The following is a 15,843-nucleotide window of genomic DNA, read 5'->3' as shown; positions in this document are numbered from 1 at the left end:
AGCTCCAAACAGGGCAGCTCTCCCCAGCACTTCCACAGCCATCCATAGTTCATGGAGCTGGGCTTCTCCCCAACTCTTGAAAGCATTGCCACAAAACTTTGTGCCACAAAAACCTGACCCAGCTTCCAGGAAAGTTTTCCTGGTCCTTGAAAGCGTTTTCCCAACTTCTGAGAAACAGAGACTGTAACTAAAGCAGGAAAAGGGGATCAGGCACCAAACCCACATTCATGACAGTGATTCCAGAAGGTGACATCTCCTAAAACTTACCTACAGAAACAATGATCCATCTCAGGCAGACACATGCCTGTGCCCCCAGCAGAGCAAAGCACTGGCAAAGCCCCTCCGTGGCTCCTGGGACACCTTGGCTTTGGTGGGGCTGACACAGAAGCTGCATTTACCCCAAATATACATCAATATTCCAAACACACTTGGTTGAGTCATTTCAACTTAGTTAATTTGCTGAATAAAATTTAATTTTATTTAAAAAAATCTTATACACTATTATTCACCTAGCCCTAGTTGTGAACAGATTCTCACTTCTGAAAATAAACCACATTCTAGTCAATTCATTCAACACCAAATTAAATTACTAGTACTGGATTTTTTTTCTTAAAAAAAGTATGTTAAAACTTTACTTTTTTATTTTTAAAACCTCTAAAGAAAACGTTGCAATTGTACAGAAATGCTTCTTTTCAGGTTATGCTTTTTTTTTTTAAATGCCTGTTATAAATCCAGCTTGTGTAGAGTTTTTTTTTCATAGTTTTTTAATGTATTATCTGCAGAGACATTGTAACAGTTCCATTGTGTGGATGAACACAACACTTGTACAGATTTCTCATATTTGGTCTTTAGGTAAATAGTTTCCAAAAGCTGCCTAAAATAACCACTCCAAACTGTTCAGTCCATCATGAAAATACAGTTTTTCCTTTCGCAGCAGGAAAGGAAATATAAATAATGCATCTTTATTACAGAACAGGACAAAAACCAGATTCCGATGGAGCCAACTCTGGCTCCCACTCACCTGGCTGCAGGAGGAACTAAGACGTTGTGTGAGTTGAAGACTGAACAGCAGCCTCGTTTCAAATTGAATTTTGAAATGTAAAGTGGAATCTATTACCACATTAAAGTGAGAGAAATTACCGATACATTTTAAAATGTTCAACTGCAGAACACACACTTAAGGAAGAAAAAAAAAATTATTACCATAATCTGGTAGCCACTGTTAGAAAACCACAACAGCTACTGGTCATGGAGACCCCGAGGTCAGTGTCTGACATCAAAGTGTTACAGAGAAATGGGGCAGATTAATTTCTACTGAAGGGTGCTTAAGCTTAAAAATATCGAATATACCTCTGACAAGATAATTTTACTCTTTTTAAAAGGACTCGTGATAAAGAATTTCATCTTTCTAAATGAAGAACAGTCTGTTATCTTAAACATACACAATATTAAGCGAGACTCTTGTTTTACTTTAGACTGGAAAAATATGCCAGGGACAGTCAAAGTCAACACAAAGTAACAAACAGCAAAAGGTAGCAGAGAGAGAAACAGGTAAGTGCAGCTCTGGTCAAATCCATAGCAGTTCTTTACGTCAGTTAACGGCTCATTTACATCAGAGTTTCTAATCAGTTACATGCAAGCCCAAAGAAGCGTTTGATCACTACACATGGTAATAAAATTTGATTAAATTTATCAGGCAACTGCTAAAATATGAAAATTTGCAGATGTAATAAAGTAGCTTTATCTGAACTTGAACAGGACAGACAAAAGTAAATCATTCCGTTGGTTAAAAAAACCCTACATTCAGTTTTTTACCAAACAAAATTTTCACATGAAAAGTAGTTGTGTGATTCCAAAGTTTCCGGAGTAGAAATGGAGTGATTTGAAATGTCAAAGACCCCATTGTTTTGCAAAGAAATGAAAATACACCTCAAAAATTTTCTAATTCCACATGTGAACAACAAAATACTGCATATCTATCAACAACTGCATGGGTGGGTGGTTCGGAAAGGCTTTAGCTGCCACGGTGTCGGAATGGCTCCTGCCTCTGTTCCCTTTAGGAATATACAATCGTTTGAAACCAGTCACACTAAGCGCTATCATGCTGCCGTTACACTGAGATCCTCAGTCCTGGGAATAATCTGACAGATCCTGTTAAAGCTGCAGCCCTCCCAGCACACACAGTCCGTGGGGCAGGAGGGGCGGGGGCACAGCCTCTACAACAATATGGTTCTGCAGTTTGACTTTAAATTACCAAGTTTTAAGGCCACCTGTGTTGGGTTTTGTTTCAGTGCTGAAAGTTGAAGTCTGATCACAGGGCCCCTTTCCCCACTGCGTGAGAACATGTTCCAACATTTTAGGTGTTAGATTTAAGTGTCTCCTTTTGGCACCACGGAGTTTGTTTTTGTTTTTGTTTTTTTCTGTTGGTTTTTTTTTTGTGTTTGTTTTTTGTTTTGTGGGTTTTTTTAAAAAAAAAAAAAAAAAAGAAAACTCCCCTAAGTTTCTAGTTCTGGCTGCCTTTGTCACTCACTGCCACGGGTGGGGTGTCCACGTTCACAGCTATGACTATGCTCTCTCCATCCTCTGTTTTGATACGTTTGAGTTCCTGCTGTTCCGACTGGTCTCCATTCTGGCGCTTGGTGGGCAGCGATGCCGATGCGGACGCGTGGGTCGCCAGCATGTGCAGAGGACTTGCAGCAGCTGCAGGAAAGAGAATACAAACTTCAGCACCCTCATCCTTGGCAGATCAGACACAGGGAGCAAACCTGCTCAGTCACCGAGGGATCAATTCCTTTATTGGCACCACGTGGGGTATTGGCAGGCCCAGGGGAGGTTCTGGTGTGAGTGTTTAATCTGCACAAACCTGTTGTGTAGATTATGGACATTTTCTCAAATTACCCAATATTCAACACAGATTTGGACCCAGATGGGAGAACAGGGAAGCAGCTCCATTCAGCCACTGAGAACCTGAAGATGGGGAAGGATTCAATGACTGAAGATTTAGCAAATCTACACCATAACTTGTGACAGAACAGAAGTGGATCCACAATCCCCTTGGGTAGGTTCTGGCCAGGTCCCTGATCCCTGCAGATGTGTGACGTGGCCTGGAAGGAGAGCAGGACCATGCCAGACCCAGCTGGGGCTGTGGGTTACTGCAGGGAACTTCTGGGATTCACAGAGCCAGGAGAGGCACACGACAGAGCAGCAATTCCCCTGCAGTGGGTTATGAGGCATTTGCCAAAGCTAAGGAGAAGGCAGGGATGGAACAAGTCCCAGTGGTCAGCAATGACTCAGGTGACAAAATGCAAGTGCAGAAGTGAATCACAGCAGGAGAAGTACAGTTCAAACATCCCATACAAGATTTTAATCTTTCCTCTTCCACAGATGAGGCAGCACAAGTCACCACTCATGGGTGAATACAAACCTTGAGACCCCTGAGGTTCCTCCCTCTGCCCATGAGCAGCCCCTTCCTCAACACCAACCCTGATTAAAGTCACTTTTCAAATGTCTTTGCCAAGAATGCAAAATGTTAATTACAGATTTCCTTGTTCATTGCATTTCATGAAACTGTATTTAAACTTTATCAAACAACCTGCTTTTTTCCTGCTCCCTTCCCTCAGCACTTCAGTGACATTACCATAGCATTCCCTGCTGGTGGAGATGAAACATCAAGTCCATGAGAAATTATTACTTGCTAAACTTGTAGTTTGTTATTAGTAAGCTGTCCTAGAGAGCATCACCTCTGCATGAACCAAGCTGTAAATGAATTTGTTCTGGAATCTCAGCAGTCATTCAGTGGCCATTAGAAAAGATATTCTTTGTACCATTTCTGAAGAAGAGCCATGGAGATGGAACTTCTGAGTAAAAGACCTTCCTGCAAATTTTGTCTAGCTTCAATAAAAACAGTCAGTTCACCCCTCACCTTCAAACACACATTAAGATAATCACTGCACTATTCTGTTGCATTCCTCCAGTGGAAGGTGTCCCTGCCATGGCAGGGGGATGGAATGAGATGAGCTTTCATGTCCCTCCTAACCCAAACCCTTCTGTGAGTCTGTGATTTTTCCCTCCAGGGTCTGATGGGTTGCCAGGGACCCTCTTGGCTGATATGTGGGAGTAGGAAACACACAAAAGAACAATGATGTTTGAAATCTACACTGAAAGCTGAGATACAGAATATTGAGTTATGAAATGTTATTGTACAATAAGAAACGTGAGCTTCTTATGGACCTCAGAGCTCTGAGCTGACTCACAGGGACCAAGCAATGCTGCTGAGAACAGGATCTGAAACCACCTGCTTTACTACACGTGGAAAATGGAACAGGAATAGCATTTGCTCTGCATTTCTTTCTTCTCAGATGGCACAAACCTCTCACCAAAGACAAAAACACAAAGGTGTGTGTGAACACAGCTCTGTGTGTTACACAGACACACACGAACAAATCTGTGTTTCTACGGGCCCAGCTCCCCCTTGAGATGCTTTGCCTGAGAATTACCTGGTTTCTGGCTGGTTTAGGATTTACTGTAACAAGAGCTCAGGACCTGGAGCACAGGTCACTCCACACCCATCACAAAGAGAGAGCAGTGGGAAGCATCACAACTCTACTCCTGTGTGCAGCCACATCCCCTGCACACCCTGCAGCCCTCAGCTGCTGTGTCAGGGAACATGTCGAAAGCAGCTGAGTTTTCAGAATCCAGGAAAAAGAGAAAAAGAATTATTCCTTACTTTAAAAAATAGCTTTTCGGTGCATTTCACATGGCTCTCAGCTCTATTCACACATCCCTTCTGACACAGAAAGTGCACTCAAGTCTGACTGTGATGCTTTTGCTGCTCTTAAGCTGGAAGTGAAGTGGCAGCAGCCAGAACACTGACCTATAAATGTCAGTGATGGCAAAGGAGTAAAAGGGAAATGAAGCAGATAATTCACTCCATTAGAAAGACTTTAGAGCAGAAATTCAGGTAATAAATTGATATAAGACAACCCTGAAAGTATTTGTGTAAACATATGACAAAATCCTTTCCCTTAGTATCAGATAAGAGATAAATCCAAACTGTTAGAATGAGCTGTGAGGACCTGCCAGCAGAGCAAAGCTGCCCGTGCTGGGAGCAAGAGGGAATGTGTTCAATGATGACAAAGCACTGCTGCCCACTGAGCCTGCCAAGGCCCACAGGGGAATGATGGATTCAGACACAAACCACCCCAAACCTTACAGAATTTTGGTCTCTTCAGTACCGGTTCAATAAAATCATAATAAAAAGTCACAAAGTTGGCAAAAGAGCCAACCCGTGAGCCAGTCCAGGTTTTCCTATTGGTGGCTTCCAACAAACCACCTGGGAGCAGGCACCATTTTTACAGCTCTGATCTACAGGAACTTCTTTTAAAACTTGTTTCTATCCTGGTTTAACGAGGAGAGAAGATGGGTTGTCACCACTAAGGACATTTCTATAACAACCACAGGGGAGAGAGGGGAGAAGAAGGGAGAAGAAGGGAGAGAGAAGAAGAAGGGAGAGAAGGAGGCTGTCCCGGCACGTACCTGCAGTGCCCTGTCCCGCCACGGCGGCGCTCAGGGGCACGATGTGCGTTCCGTTCTGTGTGACAGCTTTGATGGGCAGCTGGTGCTGCCCCAGCGGCGCCTGTTGCACTATGGTAACTGTCTGTAAGGGGGCGGGCTGCGAGGTCTGGATGATGCGACCAGCAGCTCCTATTGCAGCATGGCTAATAGCAGGGAGAGGCTCCACTTTCACTGGAAAACAGGAGAGAAAACGTGGTTAAAATTACCAAAGTGCTCAGGACCCACCTGGTTTCACTCAATCAGCCCTCAGTGGAAGTGTGTGGTTTTGTTACTCACTCCAGCATACCCAATTACCAAGAAATTACAATTCAAAATCTTTAGTTTTAGCCAAACACTTCAAGCATTGCCCTACAAGTTTTGAGGCCCCAGCCCTGTCTCTCCCTGAATGAGGCTTGGAGCAACCTGGGATAGTGGAAGGTATCTCTGCCCATGGCAGGGGTGGAACGAGATGGCCTTTAAGGTCCTTCCAAACCAAACTGTTCCATGGTCCCACAATTCTAAGCTTCAACTACTGATCCCTCTGTATAAAGAGGTGCCAAAACAACCCCACAGCTTCTCACCTTTGACTTCCTTGTGGTCTCCATTCTCTTGAGGTTCTACCTTGGGCTGGGTGACCATAGCAGCTTGTGTGACGACAGCCTGTCCTGCGACAGTGTAAGTGTTTGCTGGTGCTAATCCAGTCACGTTGGTGACTGACACAGCTGGGATCTGGTGCACAACGTGAACTGTCTGAACTACAGGCTGCTGGGAGGTCGATGTTGTCACGGGAGTTGCAACAGTGTAGGTGACGGGTTTGATAGCTTGTGGTAGCTGCCGTTGTACAGTAATTAAAACTGGCTGGCTAGAGAGAGGTGATCCTACCAAGAAAGAGGTCAAAATTAGACTGCCAATTTTCATTATTTCTTTTAAGTCAGTCATTCTTTTAAACTTCACATTAAAACCTCAGAGAATAAATGCCTTCACTAATGTCTGAATGAGCCAAAAGGTGATACTGGACAATGAAGGTTAGAAGTGGTTATTCCCAGCTCCAGGCTCAAGGTAAGAGCTGTACTGGCTCAGCAAGATTCACACATCATTTGGGCACCCCAGCTCTGTCCCCAAACAGAGCTGTGGTTAGCTCTTATTTAAGTAAAGCCTTTTCCACAGATGGGAATACGTGTGTGCTGCAGGTGCTGCATGCAGCATGCCTGCACTGGGAATCCTGAGGAATGCTCAGGATCATGTCTGCCCTCTGTAGTGCCACATCACCACCAAGAAACTGATGGCAAACGTGTATCAAAGAAGGTAATTAAACAAACACATCCTTATCCCATAATGCCTTATGCTCTTTCTTTTTTAAATAGGAAATTTCTTATCTCTCTTTATCCTTTCAATTCTTTTAATTCCCCCCCACTCTGGAAGGATGACATGACCACAGAGGTGTGAAAGGCATTTCCTTATTTCTGTAACACACAGCCTTACATTTTGAGGTTTTTTCAAGGGAACTGGCACAAGACAGCACAGTCCTACACAGGACAGAGGCACAGCCTCTCCTCAGTAACATGAGCCAAGGTTCTGGAGCAGCCGCAGGTAACAACAGCCCCTGTGTTCAAACAGACCCTCCCTGGCAGTTTCTGACTTTCTCACAGATCTGCTCTGAATGTGAAGAGGTCAAATAGATACTCATTTTTGGTGTACATACGAAGTGCTGGCAATCCTTTGGTGTCAGCCCTGTGCCCCCCAGCTCAGGGCTCCTCACCTGGCGCACTCTGTGCAAATCGCGCTTCTTGTATGACGGCGAGTTTTGGCTGGATAGCGCTGGGCTCAGGCTCCATGGGGACAGGAGATCCTTCCCTGGACAGGCTCTCGGGGGTCTGGACGCCACTGGAGTGCGCAGACAACACTCCAGAGTGGTTAGGAGAAGCTGGGGCACTTCTGTAGTCAAAAATGAAAGCAGCAGCTGATGTGTTTTAACTTCTGAACTGTGAAAGCCCATGACCTTCCTCTAACGAGACCGTAACACACTGCCCGCAGCAGGGGAGGGCACAGCTACAACCCAGAGCTCAGGATCTTTTAAAAAGCTTCTGTTAAACAGGGACAGAATTTAAAAGCAAACTCCAGGTACAGTTAACAGAGAAGAAGTGGCTGGATGCCTTCTTAGGGAGACTCTAAATCTGTGAAACATGAACATTTCTTCTGGTGGAGCAGAACAATGAGCAAATCTGAGGCTACAGGGCAAGTAGAAAAAGATTTGCACCAGCAGAAAGGCCATAACTTTACAGAGGGAATAATTTAAATCCAGGAATTTCCCCATCACGAAATCTGTTTGAACATTATCAAACTGAATACACAATTGTCACCTCTAAGGTCATTAAAATGGTAGCCAGTATGTGAGAATTCTCTTTGTAAACAGTTTTAAAATCTAGTAGATGGCAGTTAGAAATTAAAATTATAATTCCGCAAAACCCAGCAAAGGTACAGCAAGGCTTGCACACATTAACAATCTGATAGTTAGTTATGGAAACCGAGCTCTTTAACACTAAAAACAAGCAATAAACACAAGCCTGGTGTATGGGGCAGCCTCCTAATGAAACACACAGAATTCAAACACTGAGTCTGGAGAAATTAAATTACTAAACTTGGGACTGTATCCGAAGCTCTCAAGTCTGTAGCAGCCTGAAGATTAAACAACAGCCATAGTCTTTTTGTTCATCTGGTTTTCCTTACCTAGAAGAGAGTGGTCCCAGAGGGGTTCTAAAGCAAGGTACTCCCCTAGGCCGCCTTTTCCTAAAAGCCTGCTCTATTAATTTGCTTTCAGAGGCAGGGTCTATCCTCCAGAATGAGCCTTTGCCTGGTTCTTCCTGGGAACGTGGTACTTTGATGAAATAACGATTCAGAGAGAGATTGTGACGTATTGAATTCTATGGAACATAAAAAAATATGTAGAATTCATATAACTTTTCCAAGTCAGAATGTGGCCTACTGCAGCAGTTTGTACTACAGGAGACTCGGGGTTCAGCTCTTTAATTCCTTCATTTAACAGAACTCAGAGCACTACCAAGCAGTGCCATACACCTGAAAGGACTCTTGCATTTGTCAAATCTTTCCCAACAATCCAAAACCCAGTATGCTAATTGGAAACAACAGGAATCCCATTTATTTCATTCTCTCATGAGAAACACGGTGATTGAAACCAATGTTTAGAACACTACAAATACTCGTGCAGAATGCAGTGTTAAAAACAAAAATAAAAATGATCAGTGTATGTACACCACCCTTCCCCAGGTGTCCCAGCTCCTTCCAGTAGGGACAGAACATAGCACATAGTGATTCTGATCCTATGTGGTAATTCTGTTACTGTTCCACGGTTCAGACAGAAAAGGCCAAAAAAGTTCCAAAGGCAGCTGGATTGTTGTGAATTCACCCATAGTCCAGTTTGTCTCAATAACAGAGCCAAGAATTTAATGTGTCAATTAAAACACCAAGTGGCAGCAGGTCCTGAACCAGCTCTTCCAGATCTTCGTCACCACAGTCCCTTTGTACATTCCCACATCCTCAATTTGCTGCAACATCCCCCCACTCCTCCATGAGAGCAATGCACAGAACTGCTGACACCCTCAAGTGCCTCTATCTGTGCTTGGCTTTGCATACAGAAATTATTTTATTTTTTTCATTTTTTAACATAGATAAACCCCAAAATCTCTCTCAATATTATCACTGAACAAAAGAGACTGATACTAAGGACTCACCCTGAAACACTTGTGGGGGAACAGAGGTAAATGGGAAGAAGCTTTATGGTAACAAAAGCTCTCAAAAATTTGCAAAGCAAACGTAAAACTTGCTCAAATATCTGACTTCATGACCCTGATTGTAACTTTGGAAAACTTAGAGCAGTGATAACCACATATGATTTCTTGAATGCAAATTGATGAAACCAGAGATGGTTTTTTTCCCTGCCAAAAACGGAAATATAACTAGCAAGATGCCAAGAACATATTTATAAATTGTATTTATTTCTCCATATGCTAGAATAAAGGAATAGATCCAAAAGTACCTGCTAAAATAAGTTCACAGAGAGGAACCTTCAAATGCTCCTCAATATGAGACCATTGTATGCTAAGGGATATAAATACCTGTCTCTTAAGGTAGGGGACTGGGCACTGTACATGTGTTTGTACTCTATGTTTTGAATACTATGTGCATACATAGCCTCCAATATGTTTTGAAACATCTATCCTAAGTCATTTGAGCTGCAATCCAACTCCCAATGTGTAGAAGCTGGCAGAGCAGTGACTGAACAGCATCTGATCTTCAGCTTTTCCAATTGTTTCTATGAATAGCTGCTGATTAATGACACCAGAGCACACTGTCTGCTGTGCCTGTCACATTGGCTTTAGGAAGCACTACACCCCCATATCCACACCCTGTTCTATGGCAGAGCTCTTTACCTCAGCATAACTCTGTGTGTGTGTGTGTGTGTGTGTTGAGTTCGTGATGCTCACAAAGCAACATCATCTACACAGATACTCAAGGTACTGCAAAATAGGAAGCAAAGCACACATCAACATATTAGAAACAGAGTCTTGTTGCTAAAACAACACGACTGCAGCCAGGATACTGCACTGTTATGTGGGAAAGGGAAACAAAAGAGACTTCCCAGCCACAACAGCCAAGTCCTTGACTAACCAAACCCTCAGCAAACAGCCAGGAACAGCTCCATTCTCCACTAACCTTGGGAGAGTGATCCAGCTTTCATTTAGGCTGTATGACAAATAAGTATGTGATTAATATTTAAAAATCTCTTCCTCTAGAGGGAAGGCTTGTATTTTTCAGTCTTCGCTTGTGCAGCCAACGTTAACACTTCCTCACTTTCCCTCTCATCCAGTCTCTCTGAATTTTTCCTCCCTTACAATAAGTAACAGAGTGAGCAGATAGCCCACGATGGACCATGAGCTCCAGGTGTTCCAGGCCCTGCAAACTGTGCTCCTTGGCCTCTGAGACATCCAAAACACACCAAAGGCACAGAGCCTTCACGTGTGTCTGGAAGGCTCTGCCAGACTGATTTGTACTCAGTTAGTCATCCTGGCAAAAGCTGAGGCTGGTCTTGTGAAAATGAAAAGAAAGCAGAAATTAATTCTGCAGAGTTGAAAGGTTTGGTGCAACTCGGTACAGGAATGGGCAAGTTCACAAATCAAACAGTGCATGAACCAGGGTGAGATAATGACAGATAACAGACTTGTTCCTTCAGCTGCTGCATGGGCAAAATCATTGTTTTCACACAGAACTGAACTTGGAGAACTTAATATCTCCATTTTATCTCAAGATAGCAACACGGATGTTTACACAACTGTAAGTTACAGAACACGACACCATTCCTAGATAGCATACAGGACTCAAATCCAGTGCCAAATGCACTTTGCTTTCCCCAAAGTCTGCCTGCATCCCTACTGGAGGTTTAGAGAACACCATTCCATCAATAAAGCAGTATTTCAAATGCAGACTCATGTAAATCGGACACTCCATTGGAAAACTTACAATCAGAAGAAAGACAACACAGTGATTTGACAAATTCTATTTCTGAAGGGTTATGAGGCTTACCAATTGCCTGCTCATGACCATTTACAGCTGCCAGTATTGCTCACATGTAAAAAAATAAATTAAAAATTGCAGAAATCAAAATTACCTGCCAGCCCTTGTCTGCTGTCCTGTAGTAGGGATAATTTTTAGTTATGTGCGTATAAATTCCATTTAGTGTAAGCTGCTTATCCGGGGCCATTGTAATTGCTTGGACTATTAACTGTGCATAGGAGTAGGGTGGCTTAGAGTCATCCTGGACAAAAACAAGAAAAGTCTGCATCAACAAACTTTGAAGAGATACACACTAGATCAAAAGTCATAAAACATTATTAACTTGACTTATAGGGCAACTTCAGATAACCAAAATCTTGAGGCAGAAAAGAAATTAAGAAAGCTTTGTTCTTCTGATTAGCAATTTTAGGATAACATAGATTTTGCAGATATGTATAACAGCAAAGAATTTTCAATAACCTCCAATCAGATCTATAACTGAGACTGAACATAGATCCTCCCTCCAAGGGGACAGGGATAAAACAATCAATCAATCTCACATCTGATCACAAAACCCTACACATTGTTTTTTAAAGCCCGGCATGTTAAATTAACACTCAGTGCATACATCTTAGCAAACAAAACATCCCAAGTCTTCCATTCAGTTCAGGTGTAATTTCTGGGATTGGTTTCAAGCTGTGTTTACCTTCGGGCTGTCTCCCCCCGAAGCTTCCTTGTCGTTTTCTGACTGTGAATTGTCAGCCATCAAATGTAGGTCAGATGCTATTCCACGACTCATTTTGTACCCTGAAGAGCCTGCGCCGCGGGGGCTCGATGGGCAGGAATTTGCAGCACTGTAGAGCATAAAAAGAAGATCCTACTATTTTGTTATACAGTATATCACCACATTATGTCTCATCAAAAAACTCTTGCTGCAGCAAAGCCACTACCAGAGCTGTGAGGCTGCAGCTTAAAGGGCTGTCAGAGCTTCCATTCCAAACCACCTTCCACGCCTTGCTAACCCAGCCATGGAATCAGAACCTCTGCAGGAAGAAACCCTGCTCAGGCTTTCCTCCTCAAGACAACAAGGATCAGCTGATTGATCAGGCTGTCATGTATTTGTGTAAGATTTGCCACTTTAAGTCCACCTTAACTGCATCAGCAACCGCACATTTTTCAGACACTCGTTGGAAACAAGACACACATCTTGCATGGAATTTCTGCCATATGCTTGTGTTCAGTCTGCCCCCAAAAAAATCATCTCTCCTGTCTAGTGTTTCTGCACATTTGAGAAAATAGAGCAAGCAGTGAGGTAAAAAAAGGTTTGATTTTAATTTAAATCGAAACCAGTATTATTTTAAGTGTTTACAGGTGTGTGCACATACTTACACATAGGTATATGTATAAAAATCATAAACTTATCTATAAATGGGATGGATCAGCACTGACTCAGCTGATTTAATGCAGTATTAAGCCAACAGAGCAGATAACACTGTTAGAAAGCAAGAGATGGTGCCAAATTCTAAAAGAGTATCTCCTAACAGTTCACATCCATCACAGAAAAACAGCTCTAACTGTCTATAATTCCACTGGAACATCTTTCTACCAGAGGTCCCCTGTCTTGCAGAGTCCACAGGAACTGCAGCTGCACGATGCCAATTCTCTTCTATGATTTCCTTTTAGCCAAGAGGAAAGTCAGCAGGTGAGGTCCATCCCCTTCCTCAAAATAATTTTGGCAGCTCTCTTGCAAGGACACACACTCTGCAATTCATACTGCAGCTGATTTCAAGGCAGCTCTCAGAAATTCCAAAAAATGAGAAATCTCAACAGCTGCACCGTCTGTGTCCCCAGAACCAGCCTTATCTCCAAAGATAATCTTTAATCTTTGAATCTATGGTTCAAAACACCAACCACAAATAAACCTAGACAATGTTATTTAGATCTATACACTAAAGCTTTAACAATTTTCATCTGTCAAGGTTTGTTTGTCTGCCTGGCTCCTCAAGTGTTTTGCTACCTCCCTTTTTATGTACAGAAGGAGGCAAACACTATAGATTGGGCAATAAATACTTATACTGAAAGTATCAAAGCTTCACTTCCCAAGAAATCCACCCATGATTTGTTACTAGTGATATACTTACTATAAGAGAGAGAAGGCATTTTTTAAGTGTTGTACAGAAGAATCCTTGCTTGGAGCCAAAATGTGTAGCTAATTTATTTTTTTTTAGATATAGGTCACTCCTGCTCTGTGTTTTCACGTATCAGCTGACAACATCCCTCTGCTCTGCTCCCTTCAGCAGATATTGACAAAGCGACACATATGGTATAATCAAAGCAAGTTTACAAGTCTTCTACAAAACAGGATGATTTGCAGAGAAACTGTCAGGCTTTGCTCTCAAAATAGACTCAAAACTGTCATCTTTTTTTTTTTCCTGTAATAAACTACTCAACAGGTGCATGAAAGCCCTGAAGAGAATTACAAAATTCATAGGGAGGCAAAGACAGTGGTGATAGATGGGGATGTTATCTGAAATATTTGTGAGCTGCTCTGTCATTGACAAGATGTGTTTTCCCTGAACCCTTATAAGAAAGCAAACCTATGACACAGACAAGTCTAGATATCTTTTCTCTCTGCTTCCATCATTTAGGCAGGTGTCATTAAACACTCCCAGATAGAGACCAAGAGCTTGGCAAGCATGCAAGAAGTCAATTATCCTTCCATTCAAATCTCATTAACAAGTTGTACCTTTTTAAAAAGCAAGCACAGACAGTTCTTCACTCAAGTGAAGATGCAGGAAGTGAGAGGGGACAAAAAAGCTTTCAAAGCCAGGGACATGATTGAAACAACTTTCAGTGCCTTGACATGGAAGTTTTGCTCCTGATCTTTCCAAGACTTAGAAAAATTCCATCTGAAGTAATTTTACCCATTTGTGAGGATGGATTTCTTGTTTAATTGAGTTTGGTTCCAAGTAACAAGGGCTGCAATTACCAAAGAAGCAGCAGGGCAAGGAAAATCCTAGATCATCATACCTGGAATCAGCCATCCTAACACTGAGCTCTGCACCTCAGCCTGTGCTTTAAAGTAAAGTAAAAGGTCTGCTTACTTCCAGCAGTGACTAACAACAACAAATCTCCTGGAATAAGAGATCAGTCCATCTCCCACACCAATAATAACACCAAAAACCACCATTTTTCCTGATGATGGACTTCAGGAGGACAGTGGCAAATCAGGATGTTCTAAAATGGTGTAATTTAAAATTGTCTCACTTGAAGAACAGCAATAAGCATGCAAGAGCAATAAGCAATTTAAATTGTTGGACTGTAAGAAAAATGCTCAAGTTCCTGAGCAGACTGTTCCATACTGAACACGTTAAACCAGAGTATCACAGACTGTTCATGCACCTATGTCAGCAGAAAGGTTTCTTGAGGCAGGTAAGGCTAAGCTTCAGCTGAATTTTGACCTCAAAAGCAAAATACTGAATGAGAAAGTTGTGCTGAGCCTGAGTGTCTGTGGCCCTGATCCCACCTGCAGGGTTTAAATACCTGATAGTTCCTGTGGGAGAAGGGAGAGGGCTGATCAGGTGAGCCATGTTGTCTGGAATGTTTATTGTTAAGGGAGAGATCTGGGGTTGCACAGGCTTCACTGGGGACTCCGGGGCCTCCTGCTTTTCTCTCTTTTCATTGGACAGAGCTGTGAATGTTATCTTGATGTTTGTGCTGGGAAACCTGAAAGTACAGCTGAAAAATAAAAAGAGAAAAAAAAACCAAAACAAATATATGAGCCACTTGTTTACAGAATGTAAGACTTTCTGAATAACTTGCACATTATCACCTAGGCTCATTTAGAATTTATAAGGTACAATATTTATGTAATTACCCACAACCATCTTCATTTTACAGATCATAAAGGGAGATCAATGTGACCAGAGAAAGATCCCCAGGTAAGCAACTGATATTTGTAAAGGAATACAAGCAAATGCGATTCTTTCTAACAAGAACACTTTGTGCATTGTCTCTAAATTTCTTGAGGTTCATCCTGATCTTGCAGTAGCCTCAAAGCAGAGCTATTTTAAAAACAAAACCTCATTATTTTATGATGCCAAGGAATGGTTTCAGCAAATGAACAAGTTGGTCCATGATAGCAGAATTAATCAGAAGCATAAACATTGGCCAATTTGAGGTCTAATCAGTTTCCTAGGCTGGTCTAAGAGATTTGGGTTCTTTTCTCTTAAAATACCTAATAAATTAAACATATATCAGTTCTAATTCTGCCCATTTACCAAGGATACTTCTGCTTTAGTACTACATCCAAATACCTTTTCTCAGAGCTGAATTTAGGATCCAATTTCAGTGAACTGCCTATTTTCATGTATTACTTCAGATTATACGCCTAAATTTAATGATGAACAATAAATTAACAATGTGCAACTGTTTAAAAATTTGAAAAATAAAATACAATGGATGTACCTTAGGATAATCCCCCTTCTACATCCCTGTGCACAGCATTTAGAACTGAACCCAATTAAACAGGACATGCTTGTTTCTAACTTCTCAGTAAATAAACCTGCTCAATCTTGAGCAAATAAGAAACTTAATTTTGTCTCCACAAAAGCATAAAAAAATAGCAAAAGCATCCATAAAAATGCAGTTCAAATAACTTTACTACCTCCTCATCCTTAAGTTGTCAGACTACACTGAGCACTAAACCCACGATGACATTTA

General features: G+C 42.0%; 1 protein-coding gene across 1 annotated transcript in view; it reads right to left on the bottom strand.

The window, feature by feature from the left end:
* Positions 1–451: 451 nt before the first annotated feature.
* Positions 452–15,843, bottom strand: part of FOXK2 (forkhead box K2) — a gene marked incomplete at its 5' end in the record, with an annotated part of 45,934 nt that continues 30,542 nt past the window's right edge. Inside the window, 8 exons of the mRNA XM_083874766.1 lie at positions 452–2,700; positions 5,536–5,745; positions 6,135–6,431; positions 7,313–7,488; positions 8,281–8,474; positions 11,237–11,383; positions 11,828–11,975; positions 14,665–14,859. Coding sequence (XP_083730892.1) covers positions 2,504–2,700; positions 5,536–5,745; positions 6,135–6,431; positions 7,313–7,488; positions 8,281–8,474; positions 11,237–11,383; positions 11,828–11,975; positions 14,665–14,859 — 1,564 coding nt within the window. The 3' untranslated portion in view covers positions 452–2,503. The remainder of the gene's footprint in view (positions 2,701–5,535; positions 5,746–6,134; positions 6,432–7,312; positions 7,489–8,280; positions 8,475–11,236; positions 11,384–11,827; positions 11,976–14,664; positions 14,860–15,843) is intronic.

This window comes from Zosterops lateralis, assembly GCF_965231275.1.
Source record: "Zosterops lateralis genome assembly, chromosome: 18".
In the NCBI taxonomy this organism is placed as follows: Eukaryota; Metazoa; Chordata; class Aves; order Passeriformes; family Zosteropidae; genus Zosterops; species Zosterops lateralis.
Note: the sequence above shows the minus strand (reverse complement) of the source record. Positions and strands in the feature narration are given on the sequence as shown.